The sequence below is a fragment of the Oncorhynchus clarkii genome, chromosome 32 (genome assembly GCF_045791955.1).
Source record: "Oncorhynchus clarkii lewisi isolate Uvic-CL-2024 chromosome 32, UVic_Ocla_1.0, whole genome shotgun sequence".
NCBI lineage: Eukaryota > Metazoa > Chordata > Actinopteri > Salmoniformes > Salmonidae > Oncorhynchus > Oncorhynchus clarkii.
The window spans coordinates 16,963,573-16,989,289 of NC_092178.1; the positions used below are offsets into that span (position 1 = coordinate 16,963,573).

At 44.3% G+C, this 25,717-nt stretch overlaps 1 protein-coding gene across 1 annotated transcript; it reads left to right on the forward strand.

The window, feature by feature from the left end:
* Nucleotides 1-25,245, forward strand: LOC139391911 (polypeptide N-acetylgalactosaminyltransferase 12-like). The gene is made up of 10 exons (XM_071139524.1): nt 1-356; nt 10,146-10,315; nt 10,993-11,182; nt 14,649-14,834; nt 15,037-15,154; nt 16,064-16,240; nt 19,604-19,735; nt 20,013-20,126; nt 23,360-23,518; nt 25,105-25,245. The coding sequence occupies exons 1-10, from the start codon at nt 1-3 to the stop codon at nt 25,243-25,245; spliced, it is 1,743 nt and encodes a 580-aa protein (XP_070995625.1).
* Nucleotides 25,246-25,717: the final 472 nt, after the last annotated feature.

The following is a 25,717-nucleotide window of genomic DNA, read 5'->3' on the forward strand; positions in this document are numbered from 1 at the left end:
ATGGCACGTTGCATGGGAAGGAATCGGTCAGAGTTGATCGTTTGCCTGTTCGGGGCTTCTATAGTGGGATATTATATTTTTAACAGGCATAATAATCCAGGTGACATAGGTGGAACAAGTTTAAGAGAAGTTCCCATTGAGCAAGATATTGAAAATGAATTGCTTAAAAAGCCTGTTTATGACAAACCGCCGTTGGATTTAAATGCCTTAGGAGAACTGGGCAGAGCTGTCAAATTGAACCTCGTTGGAGAGGAGAAGAAAAAAGAAGAGGATAGTATTAAGAAGCACCAGATTAATACCTATGTGAGTGATATGATATCTCTCCACCGCAGCCTACCTGAAAGATGGAATCCTCTGTAAGTTGACAGTGAGTTTCAGTGTGTTGTTTATGATCTTTTTCCAGCATTCGTCTTGTGATGTAAGAGTGTTATAAAGCTTTTCAAAAATATGACTGACTAAGTAAGTGTTGTACAGACCTACCCTCAGGGGCAACATGCACCCCAAAAATCTGAGCGGAAAAATATGAGGGGGGCAGTCTCGAGGGAAGCTAGAATTTTCATTTATCAAACACCTGAAACAGATTTTTTTCAGCAATCTAGACATAATCATTGTCGTTAAATCTATGTGAAACATATCCAAGCATTTTGAACTGTCAGTGGTGTGCATTCATGGATACCAAGGGAAGCCACCCCCCCCCCCCCACCAAAAAAACATATACAATTATTTATCTTTTGTCTTTTCATAATTTTCCTTCAATTCATAGCATTGAATGCAAGGGAAGCCAGCAAACATTTGCTCTCCCATGTTTAAAAAAAATAATAAAATAATAGCTAATCAGCGTTGAGCTAAACTGAGTGAGCTCATCTGTGAATGGTCCTGGTGCACCAAAAAAAGTGTTTGGATTTGGCTTCACTCCTATCGCATCGCATCGAGATAAATACATCATTGACAAAAACAACTTGAATTATTGCATCTCATTGTGTTGTTGTCCTCCCTTGGCTAGTTAGTTAGCTAACTAAATTAGCCATGGATGGAGTTAGGGATTTGGATTTGTAGTTTTACTTAGTTCTCCGTACTGGCCAATGACAATAACAGCGATTCTGATCCAAACATAAATTCATACATTGTTGTGCCCCTGGACTGAGAGGATGGAAGTTCAATATCTAGCTAGATGTAGAAGGCTAATGTTAACTAGCTAAAGTTGCCCATGAAAGGAAGTTAGGCTAGCAAGCCAGCATTTTAGCCAGATAGCCAAGGACAAAAAAATAAATAATGTACTGTATGACAGAGTCATAGACCGTTTCGTCAACATGAAAGAGGATGATGTCATTGGCGTTTCTCTACTAGTAGGGTGAGTCAACATGTTTTTTCTACCTGTTGCACGCACACGCATAAATTAGAACCATGGACAGCCACATCATATTTAGCTTACATTGATTGGACTAAATTGTTTTTTATACCTTTTAGTTGTCACTGTATTAGACTAAGTATAGGTGATTTGTTGAGATGTTGAAATGGGGCTGGAATAGTGGAGGCAGCTCCTGTTTTCTTTGTGACTTGTGGTAACTTTCCATGGTTCTAAATCAATAGTTGTTTAGTAGTCCAAAAATGTTGGAAACTTTAACTTGCTTGACCATGCTGCAGGTAATGTAACCGTTCCGGTGCTCGACGTCGCCGGATCTACTAATCACCGCCCCAGGCAACCATCATTATGCACACCTGCTCCCCATCGTTACGCACAACTGGACCTCATCATAGAATAGAATAGAATAAAACTTTATTGTCCATCCAGGATGGAAATGTTTCTTTGGCATCACCTTCCATTAAAAGGATCACAAACACATACATTCTCACATCAGACACATTTAAACCAGTCAGTCCATCATGTTGCATACACTAACAACATAGAGGACATTAATACATTCACTCACAACTGATCACTGTGCCAACTGCACTAGATAGGTCAGTACATATACCGATACAATTTACTTTGCATTTAGTAGTCCAACAGCACAAGGAACGAATGAATGTTTGAACACGTTCTGCTTGACCGTGGGCCTTCTGAAGCGCCGGCCAGAGGGAAGCCTCTTGAACTGAGGGTGGGAGGGGTCGCCAACGACAGTCAGTGCCTTCTTTTTGGTTGCCTTGTGGAACAGAATGCTCAAATGTGCCTATGGTCGACCAATTACTTTTCTGGCTGTGTTTGCTATTCTGGTCAGTTTGCCTTTGCTCCTCACACTCAGATTACCATACCAGACTGTTACATTGAACGTGAGGATGCTCTCCACCAGCTCAGATTACCATACCAGACTGTCACATTGAATGTGAGGATGCTCCCCACCAGCTCAGATTACCATACCAGACTGTCACATTGAACGTGAGGATGCTCTCTACCAGCTCAGATTACCATACCAGACTGTCATATTGAACGTGAGGATGCTCTCCACCAAGCTGCTGTCCACCAAGCTGCTCTCCACCAAGCTGTTGTAGCTCCAGAACATCCTGGCTGACCCCAAACCCCTTCTATTTCCTGATTAAAAATAGGCGCTGGCTTGCTTTGAAAAAAATACATTCTGTAAACTCAGCTTGTTATCAATTTGTGTCCCTATGTATTTTAAACACTCAACCACCTCCTCTGGTTGGTCATTCAGAGAGAGTGGTTGGGATATTGGTAAGTTCTTTCTATTGATGATCAGCTCCTTTGTCTTTTCCACATTGATGTGGAGGGCACTTGACCGGCACCATTCTTGAAAGTTGTTGTTCTGTTTTAAATAGCTGTCCCCATCTGACGTAGCATCTTTAAAAAATAGTCCTACCAGAGCCATGTCATCCGCGTACTTTAAAAGGCTCACATTGTTTCCTTGGGTCTTCATTTAATTGGTGTAGATAGAGAACAACAACGGTGAAAGGACACACCCCTGGGGCGCCCCTGTGTTCAGGGTCAGTTCATCAGAGAGGGCCCCATTCATGAAGTCCTTGATCCAACCTGCAAGGCCTCCGTTGACATTCAGGTCCAGTAGTCGTTTCAGCAGTGTGTGTATTGGCATTGTCTTTAAAGCTGAACTAAAATAAGTAAATAAAATGTGTGCATATGATTTTGCATGTTGAAGGTGACTTGCCACCATTTTCCCCAAGGTCAGGGTGGCATCTTCAGTCCCCCTCTATGCCTTAGAGGCAAACTGTAATGGGTCCAGTTGATCTGCTATGGACAGGGTAAGGTGCTTACTAACAACCCTTTCCATGTATTTGGTCAAAAGGGACGTGAGAGCCACAGGTTAAAAGTAATTTGGTGATTTGGCCCCTGACTTCTTAGGCACCGGTACAATGGTCGACACCTTCCAGGAGTTTGGCACTGTTCATGTGCTCAGCAGGAGTTGAAACAGTCGTGTGAAAACTCCCTTCAGTTGGTCGGCGCAGACCTTCAGTACTTTACCCCGTAGTCCTCCTGGGCCCGGTGCTTTGTGTGGCTTAATATTTGACAAGCAAGAGGCCCCCTCGTTCTTTGTTATCTGGACAGGAGAGGATTTGGGGATGCCGTCACATATTTGTTTACATTCGTCTTTAATGCTTGTTTTGGATTGCTTGTACAGAACCTCTGCTCCACTTTATCCTTGAAGTCCTTTTTTGGTTTCCACATTTGTGACCTGAATTCATTTTCTTTCTCCTTTACAGCATCAGTATCCCCTTTCAGGAATGCAAACTTCCTTTCATTGAGGCACATTTTCAAGTCCTTAGACACCCAGGGCTTGTTGTTGGAAAATACTCTGACAGTTTTTGTGTTAATGACAGTTTCCTCACAGAACTGGATGTATGATGTAATACTGTATGTCAACTCATGGGGATCCCTGCACGAGTCAAAGAACACAATCCTTGATCTCCTCCCTACTCTCCTCTGTCCATACCTGAATGGATTTCTTATCAGGTTTTTTGCATTTCACCTGCTGCCTGTATCTCGGTAGGAGATGGATAACGTTATGGTCTGATTTCCTGATGGGTACTGTGCACACTGCCTTGTATGCGTTCTCTACGTTGCCATAACACTGGTCCAGGATGAGAGTTGAGCGAGTTGGTCAGATGACATAGTGTTGCAGAGTGGGGAGATGTGCAGAAAAAGGAGAGTATTACAATCCCCAAGCACAAATACTGGCTGGTCAGTTGATTGTGAAAACACAGCACTGAAACAGTGTGTTACTTGTCAGCATCTTCCTTATTGTTAGGTCCAGGCACATAGACCAGAATAATGGTAATTTGTCCAAACTCGTGTGGTAGATAGAATGGCCTGAATGATACAACGAGAATCTCATAGTCTCTTGTAAACACTTGTTCAATCACATTACACTGCGTGGCCCAAGTATTATCTACCAAGATACATAGCCCCCCGCCTATTGATACATAGCCCCCCACCTATTGATTTATGTGACGCTTATGTGACGCTGTTTTGTCTCCATCTGCTCTAATAACAGTGTATCCATCAACGTTCACATAAACATTGTCCTGCTTGAGCCACATTTCTGTAAAGCAGATTAAATTACTTCTCCTAAAGTCCTCTTCAAATGTTGCCCTTGCTGTTAACTCTCCCAGTTTGTTATTTAATGACCGCACATTTGACAGGGTGGTCACCGGGAGCGGGTGATGGCTTCCGTAGTCTGTTCCTGACACCACCTCTTGAACCTCTCTTCTTCTTAGTTTCCCTTTTTAACTTTGTAGAACAACCATCAGGCAAGGCCATGCTGTTTTGGAGAGTGTGATCTTTATCTGGGAAAGAGAGCAGAAACTCACGGGAGTAGGTGATGGGGGTTGTTTTACTCATTGAATCCATTCAACATCCGGTAGTGATTGTAAAGTTTTCCGCATATTTCAGCGATTAGGATTAAGGTCGTTACACATGGTACATACAATCCACTTTCAAACTTGCGACGTACTTGGATTTAGACTAAACAAAACAATATTGAACAATATAACTAGAAACAAACAAACAATGAATTCAGGTGAGCTCAGGGTCTGGCAGCAGTACCGCAACCCCAACCCTTTCATCACCTTGATTACTCGCCCTTTATTTAGCCCTCTGTCATCAGGATGGTTTGTGTTCATGTTCAGTACGCTTCTCCTGTTTTGATTATCTGCGTTGTTATTTTATTAAACTCACCTGCTTCCCGATTCCCAGTGTATCCATTACAGATTTATAGCCTGAAATGGCTTCCTTGTAGCTAGTTAGGAGGTTGGGAGATTGGGAAAATATCTTGGCAAGCTAAAGCCCCCCCCCCCCAAAAAAATGTAACCGGACAAACCTGAGGGGGCATGTGCCCCCTGTGACCCCTATGGGCATGACGCCTCTGCCTACACTCCACTAACCCATAGTGGCTAACGCTTCACTCCTCAGCTCAAGATGATTTGTTGATTTTATGCCACATTGAAACAGCTCAAGATGATTTTATGCCCCCTTGCCCAGTTCTAAATGCCAAAATCGGACAAGATAAAGCTATATTTTGTCATGTTGGATAAAGTCACTAACAAAGCTCGTACAGCTGTTCCTTTTGAGTTTCCTATAGGGCAAGAAATTCAGTCTCAAATGACTTAGTGCCATTTTAGCCATGCACAAACAATAAAGTCCTGCCGCCATATCTGAGACAGCCAAGCACAATGGTAACCAAGAACAGAAACCAACAACAGTAACCAACAACAAATAACTGATTTCCTTTCTTCTTCTCCAGTTGTAAGGACCTGGGCCTACAGTGTATTCAGACCCCTTGACTTGTTCCACATTTTGTTACGTTAGGCCTTATTCTAAAATGGATTTTTAAAAATGACCTCTCATCAATTTACACACAATACCCCAAAATGACAAAGCGGAAACAGGTTTTTAGATATTTTGCAAATGTATTAAAAATACAAAACCGAAATACCTTATTTACATTTTAAGTATTCAGACCCTTTACTATGAGACTCGAAATTGAGCTCAGTTGCGTCCTGTTTCCATTGATCATCCTTGAGAAGTTTCTACAACATGATTGGAGTCCACCTGTGGTAAATTAAATTGATTGGACATGATTTGGAAGGCACACACCTGTCGATATAAGGTCCCACAGTTGACAGTGCATGTCAGAGCAAAAACCAAGCCACGAGGTCGAAGGAATTGTCCGGAGAGCTCAGAGAAAGGATTGTGTCGAGGCGCAGATCTGGGGATCGGTACCAACAAATATCTGCAGCATTGAAGGTCCCCAAGAACACAGTGGCCTCCATCATTCTTAAATGGAAGAAGTTTGGAACCAGCAAAACTCTTCCTAGAGCTGGTCGCCCGGCCAAACTCAGCAATTGGGGGAGAAGGGACTTAGTCAGGGACTGGGAGACTAGTCAGGATCGAGGGAGAGATGAACGGAGCAAAGTACAGAGAGATCCTTGATGAAAACCTGCTCCAGAGCGTCAGAACCTCAGACTGGAGCGAAGGTTCACCTTCCAATAGGACAACGACCCTAAGCACACTGCCAAGACAATGCAGGAGTGGCTTCGGAACAATTTTGAGTGGCCCATCCAGAGCCCAATCAAACATCTCTGCGGAGACCCGGAAATAGCTGTGCAGCGACGCTCCTCATCCAACCTGACTGAGCTTAAGAGTATTTGCAGAGAAGAATGGGAGAAACTCCCCAAATACAGGTGTTTTAAAAATTTATTTTACCTATTTAACTAGGCTGACGTCTCCTGAGGGGAAAGGTGTTGTTGTGACCTTTTCGTGACTGTCTTGGAGTGTTTGGACCATGATAGTTTGTTGGTGATGTGGATACCAAGGAACTTGAATCCCTCGACCTGCTCCACTACAGCCTCATCGATGTGAATGGGGGGCCTGTTCAGCCCTCCAAATTCTTATTTTCAATAACGGCCTAGGAACAGTGGGTTAACTGCCTGTTCAGGGGCAGAACAACAGGACCTTGTCAGCTCGGGGTTTTGAACTTGCAACCTTCCGGTTGCAAGGTCTAACCACTAGGCTACCCTACCGCCCCGCCAAGCTTGTAGCGTCATACCCAAGAAGACTCGAGGCTGTAATCGCTGCCTAAGGTGCTTTAACAAAGTACTGAGTAAATGGTCTGAATAATTATGTAAATGTGATTTTTCAGTTTAAAGAAATGTTGGTCTTTTGACCAATAAGATCAGCTCTGAAAACAATCTGATGTGAAAAGATCAGAATTGAGTTGCCTGTCTAATTTCAGCTTTAAACACTTTGAATACTGGCCCAGATCTATTATCTTTGGTACCAGCCCTGTTTGTGCTCTAATTCCAGTCCTTGTCATGCCAATGACAATCAAATGAAATTGTATTTGTCACATGCGCCGAATACAACAGGTGTAGACCTTACTGTGAAATGCTTACTTACGAGCCCTTAACCAACAATGCAGTTCAAGAAAGAGTTAAGAGAATATTTACTAAATAAACTAAAGTTAAAAAATGTATAAAAAGTAACACAATAAAATAACAATAACGAGGCTGTATACAGGGAGTACCGGTACAGAGTCAATGTGCAGGGGTACAGGTTAGTTTAGGTAATTTGTACATCTAGGTAGGGGTAAAGTGACTATGCATAGATAATAAACAGCGAGACGCAGCAGTGTAAAAACAAAGGGGGGAGGTGTCAATGTAAATAGTCCGGGTGGCCATTTGATTAATTAATTGTTCAGCAGTCTTATGGCTTGGGGGTAGAAGCTGTTAAGGAGCCTTTTGGACCTAGACTTGGCACTCCAGTACCGCTTGCCGTGCGGTAGCAGAGAGAACAGTCTATGACTAGGGTGACTGGAGTCTTTGACAATTATTTGGGCCTTACTCTGACACTGCCTAGTATAGAGGTCCTGCATGGCAGGAAGCTTGGCTCCAGTGTTGTACTGAGCCGTACGCACTAACCTCTATAGCGCCTTACGGTCGGATGCCTAGCAGTTGACGCAGTTGCCATACCAGGCGGTGATGCAACCGGTCGGTATGCCCTCAGGGGTTCAGCTGTATAACATTTTGAGGATCTGGGGACCCATGCCAAATCTTTTCAGTCTCCTGACGGGAAAAGCTGTTGTCGTGACCTCTTCGCGACTGTCTTGGAGTGTTTGGACCATGATAGTTTGTTGGTGATGTGGATACCAAGGAACTTGAATCTTTCGACCTGCTCCACTACAGCCTCGTCGATGTGAATGGGGGCCTGTTCGGCCCTCTTTTTCTTGTAGTCCACGATCAGCTCCTTTGTCTTGCTCACGTCAAGGGAAAGGTTGTTGTCCTGGCACCACACTGCCAGGTCTCTGACCTTTTCCCTATAGGCTGTCTCATCGTTGTCGGTGATTAAGCCTACCACTTTTGTGTCGTCAGCAAACTTAATGATGGTGTTGGAGTTGTGCTTGGCCACGCAGTCATGGGTGAACAGCGTAAACTGGAGGGACTAAGCACGCACCCCTGAGGGAACCCCATGTTTAGGATCAGTGTGGCAGATGTGTTGTTGCCTACCCTTACTGCCTGGGGTGGCCCGTCAGGAAGTCTAGGATCCAGTTGCAGGGGGAGGTGTTTAGTCCCAGGGTCCTAAGCGTAGTGATGAGCTTTGTTGGCACTATGGTGTTGAACACTGAGCTGTAGTCAATGAACAGCATTCTCACATAGGTGTTCCTTTTGTCCAGGTGGGAAAGGGCAGTGTGGAGTGCGAGTGAGATTGCGTCGTCTGTGGATCTGTTGGTGCGGTATGCGAATTGGAGTGGGTCTAGGGTTTCCAGCATAATGGTGTTGATGTGAGCCATGACCAGCCTTTCAAAGCACTTCATGGCTACCGATGTGAGTGCTACGGGGCGGTAGTTATTTAGGCAGGTTACTCGCTTTCTTGGGTGCAGGGACTATGGTGGTATGCTTGAAACATGTAGGTATTTCAGACTTGGTCAGGGAGAGGTTGAAGACTCTTCCCAGTTGGTCCACGCATGCTATGAGTACATGTCCTGGTAATCTGTAATATATAGGATTCAATTTTAGTCCTGTATTGAAGCTTTACCTGTTTGATGGCTAGTCTGAGGTCATAGCGGGATTTCTTGTAAGCGTCCGGATTAGTGTCCGACCCCTTGAAAGCGGCAGCTCTAGCCTTTAGCTCGGTGCGGATGTTGCCTGTAATCCATGGCTTCTGGTTGAGATATGTACATACGGTCACTGTGGGATGACGTCATCGATGAAACTTATTGATGAAGCCGGTGACTGAGATGGTATACTCCTCAATGCCATTGGAACATATTCCAGTCTGTGCTAGCAAAATAGTCCTGTAGCGTAGCATCTGCGTCTTCTGACCACTTCCGTATTGAGCGAGTCACTGGTACTTCCTGCTTTAGTCGTTTTTTTCCACTTGTAAGCAGGAATCAGGAGGATAGAATTATGGTCAGATTTGCTAAATATGAGGGCGAGTGAGAGCTTTGTATGTGTCTCTGTGTGTGTAGTAAAGCTGGTCTAGAGTTTTTTCCTTTTGGTTGCACACGTGGCATGCTGGTAGAAATTAGGTAAAACGGATTTAAGTTTGCCTGTATTAAAGTCCCCGGCCACTAGGCGCGCCACTTCTGGATGTTTGCTTATGGCCTCATACAACTTGTTGAGTGCGGTCTTAGTGCCAGCATTGGTTTGTGATGGTAAATAGACGGCTACGAAAAATATAAATGAAAACCCTCTTTGTAGATAGTGTGGTCTACAGCTTATCATGAGGTGCGAGCAATACCTCAAGACTTCCTTACTATTAGACTCCGTGCACCAGCTGTTATTGACAAAGAAACACACCCCACGCCTCATCTTACCAGACGTAGCTGTTCTGTCCGGCCGATTAACGGAAAACCCAGCCAACTGTACATCATCCATGTCGTCGTTCAGCCGCAATTCGGTGAAACATAAGATATTACAGTTTTTAATGCCCCGTTCGTAGGATATTCTCGAACGAAGATCATCCAGTTTATTTTCCAGTGATTACAAGTTGGCCAGTAGAATGGATGTTAGAGGTGGGTTATTACCGTAGCACAGTTGGTTGGGAGCCCGTAAAACGGCAGCCATCCCCTCCAGCGCCATTCTCAAACATTGAGTGCCAATGAGTGGCATGATGGCACAAACGGGTCTGGGATCAGGCTACAGATCTATAACAAGTGATATGTTTCTCTCTTCTCCAGTTGTAAGGACCTGAAGTATGACTACAGGAGGTTGCCATCTACCTCAGTGGTGATTGCCTTCTACAACGAGGCGTGGTCCACGCTGCTACGCACTGTCCACAGTGTCCTGGAGACATCACCTAACTTACTGCTACGAGAGGTGGTGCTGGTGGACGACTATAGTGACAGAGGTACAATCATAGACATACATGGCCTGCATGTGCTGATCTAGGATCAGGTCCCCCCTGTCCATGCAATTTGTGTTAATTGTGATTTAAAAGCCAAAATCCTAGATCAGCACTCCTACTCTGAGACCCTGATGGACAGACAGGCTTGGCTAGAGTAGACATGATATGCCATTCTGCCTGCCAAAGCAAATGAGAGACAATATCTGATGAATATGACATTCAATATGTTAAGGTCACAGGTGTAGTGCACAGTTTTTGCTCTGTACTGAAAGTGCTCTTTCTTGAAAATTTGACTTCTGACATGCAACGTTTTTTGTAGACTAATGAACAAAATACAAAATACAGTTTTTGAGTGAACTATCCCATTGAATACATTTCAATCATTTTGAATGCCAGTTGGTAAACATGCAGCCTTGCCCATCGGTCACTATTTAACCCTCTCATGACGAAGTATTGGCCAAGTGAGTCACTGGAAATATTTTATAAGATTTCTGTCAAGCAGTTGGTTGTATTATTTAATTAATTACCAATTAACCACAAAGTTCAGGCATACCTATTAGCTGAACCACGCTGTGGTAACATAACACATACCTACATTTCTTTGTCAGTCGAGGAAATGTACAATCTTGCTTTCCATCAATCATGAAATGTGAACAGCAGCCCTTTTTGTTCCACCGCAGCTCATTTGAAGGAGCCGTTGGAAAACTACATCTCCAGCTTGAAGAAGGTGCGTCTGATCCGGGCCAGGAAGAGGGAGGGCCTGGTACGGGCCAGGCTCCTGGGGGCCTCCATTGCCACGGGTGACGTGCTGACCTTCCTGGACTGCCACTGTGAATGTCACGAGGGCTGGCTGGAGCCCCTGCTCCACAGGTGAGAAACCCCATAGCAGGCCAGGTGAGGACTGCTCTTCTTCAGTCTAATTGTGGGACTGTAGTACAGTAGTGCCTCCCTCCATTCATTCTACCTTGCAGTTGTATGTATCATGCAAGGTACATACAATAGCTACATGAACTATTTTCCCCACCGATCCTCTTTTTCACCAATCCCAAACCTGTAATCCTACCTACTTAAATAAAGGTTCAATATTTCTTGTAATACTGCAACCCCCTGCCGCCTGCCGCCAAGCCTGTTGTAACCCTGTTATACTAAAACCCTCTGCTGCCTGCCGCCAAGCCTGTTATAACCCTGTTATAACTCTGTTATACTGCAACCCCCTGCCGCCTGCCGCCAAGCCTGTTGTAACCCTGTTATAACCCTGTTATACTAAAACCCTCTGCTGCCTGCCGCCAAGCCTGTTATAACCCTGTTATAACTCTGTTATACTGCAACCCCTTGCTACCTGTCGCCAAGCCTGTTATAACCCTGTTATAACCCTGTTATACTGCAACCCCCTGCTACCTGTCACCAACCCTGTTATAACCCTGTTATACTGCAACCCCCTGCTACCTGCCACCCAGCCCTATTATAACCCTGTTATACTGCAACCCCCTGCTACTTGCAGCCAACCCTGTTTAAATCCTGTTATACTGCAACATCCTGCAACCTGTCGCCAACCCTATTATAACCCTGTTATACTGCAACCCCCTGCTACCTGCAGCCAACCCTGTTTAAATCCTGTTATACTGCAACATCCTGCAACCTGTTGCCAAGCCTGTTATAACCCTGTTATACTACAACCCCCTGCAACCTGCCGCCAACCCTGTTTAAATCCTGTTATAGGGTGAACCCCTGCTACCTGCTGCCCAACCATGTTATTATCCTGTTATAACCCTGTTATAGGGTGAACCCCTTGCTACCTGCCGCCAACCCTGTTATAACCCTGTTATAACCCTGTTATACTGCAACCACTTGCTACCTGCAGCCAACCTTGTTATAACCCTGTTATAACCCTGTTATACTGCAACCCATTGCTGCCTGCAGCCAACCCTGTTATAACCCTGTTATAACCCTGTTATACTGCAACCCCTTGCTACCTGCAGCCGACCCTGTTATAACCCTGTTATACTGCAACCTCTTGCTACCTGCAGCCAACCCTGTTATAACCCTGTTATACTGCAACCCCCTGCTACCTGCAGCCAACCCTGTTATAACCCTGTTATACTGCAACCCCTTGCTACCTGCAGCCAACCCTGTTATAACCCTGTTATACTGCAACACCTTGTTACCTGTAGCCAACCCTGTTATAACCCTGTTATACTGCAACCCCCTGCTACCTGCCGCCAACCCTGTTATAAACCTGTTATAACCCTGTTATAGGGTGACCCCCTGCTACCTGCCACCAACCCTGTTATAACCCTGTTATAGGGTTACCCCCTGCTACCTGTCGCCAACCCTGTTATAACCCTGTTATACTGCAACCCCCTGCTACCTGTCGCCCAACCCTGTTATAATCCTGTTATAATCCTGTTATAACCCTGTTATAGGGTGACCCCCTGCTACCTGCCGCCAACCCTGTTATAACCCTGTTATAGGGTGAACCCCTGCTACCTGCTGCCCAACCCTGTTATTATCCTGTTATAACCCTGTTATACTGCAACCCCCTGCTGCCTGCCACCAACCCTGTTATAACCCTGTTATACTGCAACCCCTTGCTACCTGCAGCCAACCCTGTTATAACCCTGTTATAACCTTGTTATACTGCAACCCCTTGCTACCTGCAGCCAACCCTGTTATAACCCTGTTATACTGCAACCCCTTGCTACCTGCAGCCAACCCTGTTATAACCCTGTTATACTGCAACACCTTGTTACCTGTAGCCAACCCTGTTATAACCCTGTTACACTGCAACCCCCTGCTACCTGCCGCCAACCCTGTTATAAACCTGTTATAACCCTGTTATAGGGTGACCCCCTGCTACCTGTCGCCAACCCTGTTATAAACCTGTTATAACCCTGTTATACTGCAACCCCCTGCTACCTGTCGCCCAACCCTGTTATAACCCTGTTATACTGCAACCCCCTGCTGCCTGCCACCAACCCTGTTATAACCCTGTTTAACTGCAACCCCTTGCTACGTGCAGCCAACCCTGTTATAACCCTGTTATACTGCAACCCCTTGCTGCCTGCAGCCAACCCTGTTATAACCATATTATACTGCAACCCCTTGCTACCTGCAGCCAACCCTGTTATAACCCTGTTATACTGCAACCCCCTGCTACCTGCAGCCAACCCTGTTATAACCCTGTTATACTGCAACCCCTTGCTACCTGCAGCCAACCCTGTTATAACCATGTTATACTGCAACCCCTTGCTACCTGCAGCCAACCCTGTTATAACCATGTTATACTGCAACCCCTTGCTACCTGCAGCCAACCCTGTTATAACCCTGTTATACTGCAACCCCCTGCTACCTGTCGCCAACCCTGTTATAAACCTGTTATAACCCTGTTATTGGCTGCTACCTGCAGCCAACCCTGTTATAACCCTGTTATACTGCAACCCCTTGCTACCTGCAGCCAACCCTGTTATAACCCTGTTATACTGCAACACCTTGTTACCTGTAGCCAACCCTGTTATAACCCTGTTACACTGCAACCCCCTGCTACCTGCCGCCAACCCTGTTTTAAACCTGTTATAACCCTGTTATAGGGTGACCCCCTGCTACCTGTCGCCAACCCTGTTATAAACCTGTTATAACCCTGTTATACTGCAACCCCCTGCTACCTGTCGCTCAACCCTGTTATAACCCTGTTATACTGCAACCCCCTGCTGCCTGCCACAAAATAACCCTGTTATAACCCTGTTTAACTGCAACCCCTTGCTACGTGCAGCCAACCCTGTTATAACCCTGTTATACTGCAACCCCTTGCTGCCTGCAGCCAACCCTGTTATAACCATATTATACTGCAACCCCTTGCTACCTGCAGCCAACCCTGTTATAACCCTGTTATACTGCAACCCCCTGCTACCTGCAGCCAACCCTGTTATAACCCTGTTATACTGCAACCCCTTGCTACCTGCAGCCAACCCTGTTATAACCATGTTATACTGCAACCCCTTGCTACCTGCAGCCAACCCTGTTATAACCATGTTATACTGCAACCCCTTGCTACCTGCAGCCAACCCTGTTATAACCCTGTTATACTGCAACCCCCTGCTACCTGTAGCCAACCCTGTTATAAACCTGTTATAACCCTGTTATTGGCTGCTACCTGCAGCCAACCCTGTTATAACCCTGTTATACTGCAACCCCTTGCTACCTGCAGCCAACCCTGTTATAACCCTGTTATACTGCAACCCCTTGCTGCCTGCAGCCAACCCTGTTATAACCCTGTTATAACCCTGTTACACTGCAACCTCCCGTGTTTACTGCTGCATTCTTCTCCTTTTCCTCCCAGGATAAAGGAGAAGCCATCGGCTGTGGTCTGTCCCGTCATCGATGTCATTGACTGGAACACTTTTCAGTATCTAGGCAACTCTAGGGAACCCCATATCGGAGGATTTGATTGGCGGCTGGTCTTCACCTGGCACCTGGTGCCAGAGTACGAGCAGAAACACAGACGCTCTGCCATCGATGTCATCAGGTCTGTGGTACCCTAAAATCAACAGTGTATCGGAATGGAAAATGGTCCAATCCTAAATGAACTATCAAGATGTACTTTAAAATGACATGCATATTATTAGAGATCAACAATTGTTATAAACACCATATACTGTATAATTGATGATAATTATGCAACAAGTTTTCAAGATCTGCTCTGTAAGCTGTGTGTGTTTTGGTCTCAGGTCTCCTACTATGGCTGGAGGGCTGTTTGCTGTCAGTAAGAACTATTTCCATTACCTGGGCACGTATGACACAGGCATGGAGGTGTGGGGAGGAGAGAACCTAGAGTTCTCATTCAGGGTGAGTGTGTGTGAGAGAGAGAGAGAGAGAGAGAGAGAGAGAGAGAGTTTGTGAGCATAGTGTCTGAGCAACAAAGTATGTGTGTGTGTGTGTGTGTGTGTAAGTGAGTGAGTAGGTAAGAGTGTGTGTGAGCGACAGTGTGTGTGAGATAGTGTGTGTGGACTTTGTGTGTGTAAGAAAATTGTGATCTGTGTGTACTTTGTGTGATACGTGTGTGTTTGCAGGACTCTATGCTGTTTATCCATGGCTTCTTTCTGACATTGCTGTCATAAGTTAAAAACTCAATGGAATCCTGTAACGGATGGTCACCATATCATTGTGAAATATGTGTGGTGATTCACTATACACTGAGTTTTACAAAACATTAAGAACACCTTCCTAATATTGAGTTGCACAGGGATGCTGGCCCATGTTGACTTCAATGCTTCCCAAAGTTGTGTCAAGTTGGCTGGATGTCCTCTGGGTGGTGGACCATTCTTGATACACACAGGAAACTGTTGAGTGGAAAAAAACATACACACAATCCATGTCTCAATTGTCTCAAGACTTAAAAATCCTCTTTAACCTGTTTCCCCCCTTTCATCCACACTGATTGAAGTGGATTTACAAGTGAAATCAATCAGGGATCATAGCTTTCACCTGGATTCACCTGATCAAAATCACGTTAAAGAACTCGGGACCAAAATTTCTCAGTCAATAAAGTTGCACATTTTGAAGAATTTAAACCAGCAAAGAGCTCATGTTTTTCTTGATTATGTTACTTCCTGTGAGATAGAAAACAAAACCGCCACAACAGAACTCCCTCCCATTTTAAAAAGACACACAAGGCTGTTCATTGTGCTGCCTGATTGAATCATGGTGTGTAGCTAATAATGTTCTCATGTTGCTCCTGCTGTTGTTGTTATTTAGATCTGGCAGTGTGGGGGCAGCCTGGAGATCCACCCCTGCTCCCACGTGGGCCACGTCTTCCCCAAGAAGGCCCCCTACTCGCGGAGCAAGGCCCTGGCCAACAGCGTGCGTGCTGCCGAGGTCTGGATGGACGAGTACAAGGAGTTGTACTACCACCGTAACCCCCACGCTCGCCTGGTAGGCCAGCCCTGAACAGGGAATAGAAAAATGTGTGACTGCAGAGTTTGAAAGGTTATGGTGCTGAGATTGTTGGTTAGGATCTGTAGGGGAGGTGGTAATATTTTGCACGCATGCGCAGCTTTAAAGGTATTGATCAAATGCACTCATGCCTTTCCCTGACTGTAGACTAGAGGCCTATCAGAATGATTGATTAATCACATCTTTTCACCTCTGAGGACACACACCGCTCCCCACGGGCTGCTCTGTAAATGCTCTCCTGATTGAGTGACACTTGTGATGCATAAGGACGTAGGGGACACCCGAGGGGACACTCCGTAAGGTGTGAGATTACCATCGAGAGGCACAGCTCAGTGAGTCAGAGACGCTCAAACCCACGTGCCAGGTTGCCAACAGGTTCAAATAAAAGAACATGTTTACATATAGCTCAATCAAGCCCAGCTGAGGTGTCACAATGAAACCAACAAAATAGTTGCAAAAGTGCAAAGGCCGCCCATCTGGCACTTGAAGGAGGCTAAAGCAAACGCTAAAAGTGTTTGAACCGAGGCCTGCCAGGGTACCAGGCTGCCAGTGTGTGTCATTAAAGGGAATGGCCTTCTGGACTGAACACAGATCAGATGCCACTCATCTCTCTGAGAGGAGGTGGATGTGCCAACTGCCAAGTGAGAAGTCCCAGGCAGAACACTATCCGCTCCACAAACACCCATTCTCTCTCTCTCTCTCTCTCTCTCTCTCTCTCTCTCACTCAGTCTCACTCAGTCTCTTGTTTCCTCTGTCTTTTTCTGACCCACTATCGCTTTGTCTTTCTCTTCCTCTGCCACATCTCTCTTTCTCTAGCTCTTTCTCTCTCTCTCTTTCTTTCTCTCTCCTCTCTCTTTCTCTAGCTCTTTCTTTCTCTTTCTTTCTCTCTCTCGCTCTCTTTCACTGTCTCTCTCTCCAATATTCTTATCTCCCTCTCTCTCTGCTCTGTTTGTTGGAGGTTTACTAACAGAAGTCAAATGTAATAGAACATCTTCTGCCTGTTATTCAGAAGGGGAATATGCCATTCTGCCCTTTTCAGTAGTACACAATATGAGAGACAATTGCTCTCAAGAATCTAGTGACTCATGTTGATAAAGCTTTTGTCAAGCAATGTGATGTTTTCTAATATCTCTCAGTATGTACTTGTTGTTTCCTGTTCAACTTTTAATTCACACCAGTTGAAACCTGCCTATCACTACTTGTAGCAGAAGTGAGTAGGGTTGCAAAATTTCCCTACTTTACCAAAATTCCTTGGTTTTCCAGAAATTCAGGTTGTAGTGTTCCCAGATTTCCTGCTTATTCCCCTCATGCTAATTCCACCCCTCCCCCATCTCCCCGTGACTGATCACTTCCTTCTCTTGGGTCTAAATAAATTGATGAGCAACCAATTAGAGCTGTGTTCAGGCGTGCCGCTCGCATCCATCATCCAACAGGGGCTTGACTCCAAACAGATGTTCCTCTGTGGACCATAGCTCACACCTAACAACCCCTCTGGAGTGGTAAAACACAGTAAACCACCACGCAGAAATTAAGAAATGCTGATGATGATATTAGAATGCTGTGGATGGTGCTGTGGAATGTAAAGTTTATTTGTGTTAACTGCTCTAGGGTAGGGGGCAGTATTCGGAATTTTGGATGAAAAGCATGTCCAAATTAAACGGCCTGCTACTCGGGCCCAGAAGATATGATATGCATATAACTGGTAGATTTGGATAGAAAACAATCTCAAGTTTCCAAAACTGTTAAAATAGTGTATGTGAGTATAACAGAACTGATTTGGCAGGCGAAAATCTGAGAAAGATCCATTCAGGAAGTAGTTTTGTAATTTTCTATTCTATGCCATTCAGTATCCATTGACTTAGGACTCAAATTGCAGTTCCTATGCCTTCCACTAGATGTCAACAGTCTTTAGAAATTGTTTCAGGCTTGTATTCTGATAAATGAGGGAGTAAGACCAGTCTGAATGAGTGGACCCTACCGTGTCACAGAGCTTTTTCATGCACAATCCCAAGAGAGTGCCTTTCTTGTTTACCTTTTATATTGACAACGTTATTGTCCGGTTGAAATATTATAGATCATTTAGGCTAAAAACAACCTGAGGATTGAATATAAACATCGTTTGACATGTTTCTATGAACTTTAAGGATACAATTTTGATTTTTTTGTCTGCCTGTTTTGACTGCGTTTGAGCCTGTGGATTACTGAAGAAAACATGCGAACAGAACAGAGGTTTTTGGATATAAAGAGACTTTATCGAACAAAAGGAACATTTATTGAGTAAATGAATGTCTTCTGAGTGCAAACATATGAAGATCATCAAAGGTAAAATATAAATTGTATCTCTATTTCTGACTTGTGTAAATCTTCTACATGGCTGGTTACTGTTTGTAATGATTTGTCTGCTGGGCTATGTTCTCAAATAATCGTAAGGTATGCTTTCGCCGTAAAGCTTTTTTACAATCTGACACCGTGGTTGGATTCACAAGAAGTTAATCTTTAAACCTATGTAAATATGTTTTGTTTTCTGAATTTTTATAATGAGTATTTCTGTATTTGAATGTGGCGCTCTGCAATCTCACTGGATGTTGGCCTGGTGGGACGCCAGCGTCCCACATACCCTAGAGAGGTTGCTTAAAGGGATCAATCACACACAAAAGTTTAGCATTTAGCATTTTGTTTATTAGTCCACTGTTAATACAATCCCCCAAAATGTTGCATGTCAAGTTTTCAAGATACAGAGCAGTAGAGAGCAGTAGAGAGCACACCCTGTGATGATTATGCATGTTTTGAGTGAACTCTCCTTTAATAGTGACCAGGATGCAGTGGTTCACAGGCAGGTGGAAGTGATTATGTGTGATTTGGGGTTGTGTGCAACAGAAGAGGAGTGTGATGCAAAAGTCTGTTTTTGTAATGTGTCAATGTACTGTATGTGATGGGTTTGTGGTGTGTGTGAGAGAGAGAGATGTTAACATTTTGGAAAACCATATATGGTGCTGTTGTCTGTCATTGCACACAATATACCCAGAGACTCAAACAGACAGGAAGTCGGTTTCACATTTTATTTCTGAACTCATATCAGCATTGGCTCAAAATAAATACCCTTTTATGATGCACAATCCTTCTAATAAGATGTTTACATTTCAGGTAAAGAATAAGTTCTGTCTTAGCCTGAAATCCAGAAGCTGTTTTTCTAACATTCTACTCTGTGTCATGTTTAGCATGGCAAGGAGTGGAATGATAACTGGTACCCAGGCTAGTCCTGTCTATGCTTATAGAAGACTCTAGTCCATAGATTGGAAAGAAATGTGGAACTAAAGTTTCTTGTGCCGTTGTTGTTGTCAGGAGGCCTTTGGGGATGTGACAGACAGGAGGAAGCTCAGGACCCAGTTAGGATGTAAGGACTTCAAGTGGTACCTGGAGAACATCTATCCTGATATCCACGTTCCTGAGGACAGGCCTGGGACGTTTGGAATGGTGAGGAGAATGCTGCCATTTTGACTCCAGGGACAAATTCATTTGGCAAACGGAAACAGACCGACACTATCTGAACTTGTCCTGTAAGAAAAGCTTGTTATCGTTTACCTATACTACAGTGTGCCTTAATGAACCTCACATTGGCACCACATGAACCTTTTTTATTAAAGGGATAGTGCACTCAAATGTCAGTTATCATAGACAATGTTGAACTTTCTCTTGACTCCCCATACTCATATCTGTACTATACCAATGGCATCTGCATGTTTCCCTCTAGCTGAAGAACAGAGGCATGTCCAGCTACTGCTTTGACTACAATCCTCCTGACGACCATAACATGGTGGGCCACCGAATCATCCTCTACCCCTGTCATGGCATGGGACAAAACCAGGTAGCTATAGCTCCATCTTTACTCTCTATGTCCTTCATTTAAAACCAGGTAGCTATAGCTCCATCTTTACTCTCTATGTCCTTCATTTAAAACCAGGTAGCTATAGCTCCATCTTTACTCTCCTTGTCCTTCATTTAAAACCAGGTAGCTATAGCTCCATCTTTACTCTCCTTGTCCTTCATTTAAAACCAGGTAGTTATAGCTCCATCTTTACTCTCCATGTCCTTCATTTAAAACCAGGTAGCTATAGCTCCATCTTTACTCTCCTTGTCCTTCATTTACAGTGCATTGCGAAAGTATTCTGCCCCCTTGAACTTTGCGAACTTTTGCCACATTTCAGGCTTCAAACATAAAGATATAAAACTGTATTTTTTTGTGAAGAATCAACAACAAGTGGGACACAATCATGAAGTGGAACGACATTTATTGGATATTTCAAACTTTTTTAACAAATCAAAAACTGAAAAATTGGGCGTGCAAAATTATTCAGCCCCCTTAAGTTAATACTTTGTAGCGCCACCTTTTGCTGCGATTACAGCTGTAAGTCGCTTGGGGTATGTCTCTATCAGTTTTGCACATCGAGAGACTGACATTTTTTCCCATTCCTCCTTGCAAAACAGCTCGAGCTCAGTGAGGTTGGATGGAGAGCATTTGTGAACAGCAGTTTTCAGTTCTTTCCACAGATTCTCGATTGGATTCAAGTCTGGACTTTGACTTGGTCATTCTAACACCTGGATATGTTTATTTTTGAACCATTCCATTGTAGATTTTGCTTTATGTTTTGGATCATTGTCTTGTTGGAAGACAAATCTCCATCCCAGTCTCAGGTCTTTTGCAGACTCCATCAGGTTTTCTTCCAGAATGGTCCTGTATTTGGCTCCATCCATCTTCCCATCAATTTTAACCATCTTCCCTGTCCCTGCTGAAGAAAAGCAGGCCCAAACCATGATGCTGCCACCACCATGTTTGACAGTGGGGATGGTGTGTTCAGCTGTGTTGCTTTTACGCCAAACATAACGTTTTGCATTGTTGCCAAAAAGTTCAATTTTGGTTTCATCTGACCAGAGCACCTTCTTCCACATGTTTGGTGTGTCTCCCAGGTGGCTTGTGGCAAACTTTAAACAACACTTTTTATGGATATCTTTAAGAAATGGCTTTCTTCTTGCCACTCTTCCATAAAGGCCAGATTTGTGCAATATACGACTGATTGTTGTCCTATGGACAGAGTCTCCCACCTCAGCTGTAGATATCTGCAGTTCATCCAGAGTGATCATGGGCCTCTTGGCTGCATCTCTGATCAGTCTTCTCCTTGTATGAGCTGAAAGTTTAGAGGGACGGCCAGGTCTTGGTAGATTTGCAGTGGTCTGATACTCCTTCCATTTCAATATTATCGCTTGCACAGTGCTTCTTGGGATGTTTAAATCCGGCTTTAAACTTCTTCACAACAGTATCTCGGACCTGAGGGTGTGTTCCTTGTTCTTCATGATGCTCTCTGCGCTTTTAACGGACCTCTGAGACTATCACAGTGCAGGTGCATTTATACGGAGACTTGATTACACACAGGTGGATTGTATTTATCATCATTAGTCATTTAGGTCAACATTGGATCATTCAGAGATCCTCACTGAACTTCTGGAGAGAGTTTGCTGCACTGAAAGTAAAGGGGCTGAATAATTTTGCACGCCCAATTTTTCAGTTTTTGATTTGTTAAAAAAGTTTGAAATATCCAATAAATGTCGTTCCACTTCATGATTGTGTCCCACTTGTTGTTGATTCTTCACAAAAAAATACAGTTTTATATCTTTATGTTTGAAGCCTGAAATGTGGCAAAAGGTCGCAAAGTTCAAGGGGGCCGAATACTTTCGCAAGGCACTGTAAAACCAGGTAGCTATAGCTCCATCTTTACTCTCCATGTCCTTCATTTAAAACCAGGTAGTTATAGCTCCATCTTTACTCTCCTTGTCCTTCATTTAAAACCAGGTAGCTATAGCTCCATCTTTACTCTCCATGTCCTTCATTTAAAACCAGGTAGTTATAGCTCCATCTTTACTCTCCTTGTCCTTCATTTAAAACCAGGTAGTTATAACTCCATCTTTACTCTCCTTGTCCTTCATTTAAAACCAGGTAGCTATAGCTCCATCTTTACTCTCCTTGTCCTTCATTTAAAACCAGGTAGTTATAACTCCATCTTTACTCTCCTTGTCCTTCATTTAAAACCAGGTAGCTATAGCTCCATCTTTACTCTCCTTGTCCTTCATTTAAAACCAGGTAGCTATAGCTCCATCTTTACTCTCCTTGTCCTTCATTTAAGACCAGGTAGCTATAGCTCCATCTTTACTCTCCTTGTCCTTCATTTAAAACCAGGTAGCTATAGCTCCATCTTTACTCTCCTTGTCCTTCATTTAAAACCAGGTAGTTATAGCTCCATCTTTACTCTCCATGTCCTTCATTTAAAACCAGGTAGCTATAGCTCCATCTTTACTCTCCTTATCCTTCATTTAAAACCAGGTAGCTATAGCTCCATCTTTACTCTCCTTGTCCTTCATTTAAAACCAGGTAGCTATAGCTCCATCTTTACTCTCCTTGTCCTTCATTTAAAACCAGGTAGCTATAGCTCCATCTTTACTCTCCTTGTCCTTCATTTAAAACCAGGTAGTTATAACTCCATCTTTACTCTCCATGTCCAACATTAATTAGTGGTCCATACACTGGTGTGCTAGCTTACAGCTGTCATGGTAAACAATGCTCACAGGGCTTTCATGGCCAATAGCCTTTTCATGGCTTAGTGGTTATTTGGCTTTTGACTGGGCCTGGCAGACAGCATGTGGATAGTGGAAAGAGTGTTTGTCTCATGGCTTCAGATGATAATTTACATTGACAAGTATAAAATTGCTTTGTGAATTTGGACTGAAAGGATAGTGATGAAAGCAGTTACCATCACGCTCAACCTTAAACTTAAATAGTCTTTGTTTGGTACGTTGAACCAATAAAACATAATTTTTGCGTCCAAAGGATAAAGAGAGTATTGTACAAAAGTGATATCCAGTGTGGGCTACATTGAGCCCCTTACAAGTTGGCATTGTTATTTCAGGACCCCTCTGTGTATCCACTGGGGTGCCTTACTTTGTACTGGCAACTGAAATGGACACAACAAAACTCACACTACACTGCCCAGATTGCCCACACTCTGCTGGTCTCACCCTGCATCTCACCCTACGTCTCTCCTGCTGCAGTTCTTTGAGTACTCCAGTAAGAGAAGTGAGATCCGCTATAACACCAGGGACCCAGCCGGGTGCGCTGTGGGGGACGCCGTCTCCACCTACCTGACTGTGCACCTGTGCAAGAATCCCCGGCAGCCTGTGCCACAGGACCAGAAGTTTGTCCTCAGAGAGGTGAGGGGGAAAGGGACTATGCATCCTAAATGGTAACCTATTCCCTATATATGAGGGCCCTGGTCAAAATGGCACCCTATTTTCTACACTGTTTAGACAATAGGGTATCATTTGGGACGCAGCCAAGAGCTTGTCTTCAAGTGAATGGGTAGGATGGGATGGAGGTGAGGAGGGGAAGTATGGGAATTTTTGGAGGGAAATGCAGACTTTAACGACAAGGAAGTGGGACAGGAAAACTGGGAGCAGAGGAAGTGGTTTGGGGGAGGGTTGGGAATAGGGGAGGTTTTGGTAACAGGAAGAAGGTGAGGGATAGTGTGAGACTATGGGCCAGAGAGAAAAAGGGTGGCTTAGAAAGAGGGACAGTGGTGGCTCGTAGGCTTTAGATATACGAGGACATGCTCATTGTAATGGAATTAATGTAAGGGTATCAAGCACATGGAAACCATATGTTTAATACCATTCAGCCATTACAATGAACCAGTCCTCCTATATCTCCGCCCACCACCCTCCTCTGAAGAGGGTGGAGAAAAGAGAGTGGAGTGCGTTGTGGAACACCCAAAGGAACATACATGGACCTATACAGGAAGTGTGTAGCTAAATGTTGGTTTTCACTAATCACTCATGTGTTCTGTGTGTGTGACGTTGAGTTTCTTGTCGGAGCGGCCTCGAGGCCTTCAGAGCATGCTCAAAGGAAATCTTTGACAAACACTGACATTAAGCCCTCCCCTCTCAGCTCTCATCTCTCTCGTTCTCTCTCAGCAATATCGCTCTCTCCTTCACAGTTCTCAAATTTTCACACTGTCAGTGCTCTCTCTCTCTCAGCATTCTCATAAAATGTCTCTCCTTCTCACCCACCCACCAGTGCCTTAGCCTCCACAGACTCCAACTCCCTTCAGATACAGAATCAACCGGGTATCACTTTAGTAAATCAAATCCCCATAGTCTTTCTATGGAGTAGAGGTCACATAATCTAATAATGTCTTTCGGATAGCTTTGATGTAGCAGTTTGTACACAATGGATCATAGAACATTGAGGTAGCCTATTGTCTGGGTGTGCATACTTGGTTGTTTATGTGTTCAGTGTAGCCATCTATATAGCTAGAGCTAAAGAATTCTATCTAAATGGAGAGGGCGAGGAAGAGAGGTAGGGAGAGAGAGCAAGCGACAGAAAGCAGAGGGACAATTTCTTGGCCCTCTCTCTCCATATTCAAACATGAGGATTTCAATGTACTGTGATATTGCTGTTTTCACACTGCACTGCTCCCCTCTCTGTAATGTCTGTAGTCTCTTGTGTTCCTGGATGTAGTCTACACACCAGTGGTTCACAACTCCACTCCTCCAGGGCTGTATGCAGTCCTACTGCTGTTAATATCCCTTTGGTGCTCATTTATCATTGAGTCCACACACTTGGTTGCTCAGGTAGATATTAGCTGGTTAGAAGGCAAGGATGAAGACCAGCATTAGGTAACAGGCCTGAAGGGCTACTCTATACTAGTGGTCCATTCGGTCTGTCTTGTAAAAGAGATTGTATTTCAATAACCTGTATGAATAAAGGTGACATGTTCTAAATCACTCTTCTCCAATAGGACGGCACCCTTTACCACATGATGACCCAGAAGTGTGTCCAGGCCGTGGACAAGTCGGACAACGGCAGCCGTGCCCCCGCCCTGCGGCCCTGCTCGGACCACGCCAACCAGAAGTGGTTCTTTGAGGAGAGGGGGGAATAGTGGAGCGAGCCAGACGAAATCTCTAACACTGGGGTGGAGGGACAACCAAACCCATATCCTGTAGTTGAGGGAGAGGGATGGAGGCCCCAAGACCCAAACTCAGGTCCAGTGTCCCTATGCTGTGGAGATAGCCTGGGTCGTTTTCACTAGGAACTAAACAGAAAAAAAACTTGCTGAAACGGAGAGGTACTAATTGAATTAGTGCAATTGGAATCACTTGTTTTTGTTTTCTGTTGCACACTGTTTTGAATCGTTGTGCCCTAATGAATATTACCCAAGTCAGGCGAAGCAGGAACCTGTATCTATGCACAACCTTGTGCTTGCTCGACAACGTTTGATATTTGATATTAACACATACCACATATCTGCTTCTCCAATCTTTTTATTCATTTTTTTTAACATTGTTTGGGTTTTCAAACACAGTTTTACATCCAGGGATTTAATGACAACTGTTGCAATTGTTCATGCTGTT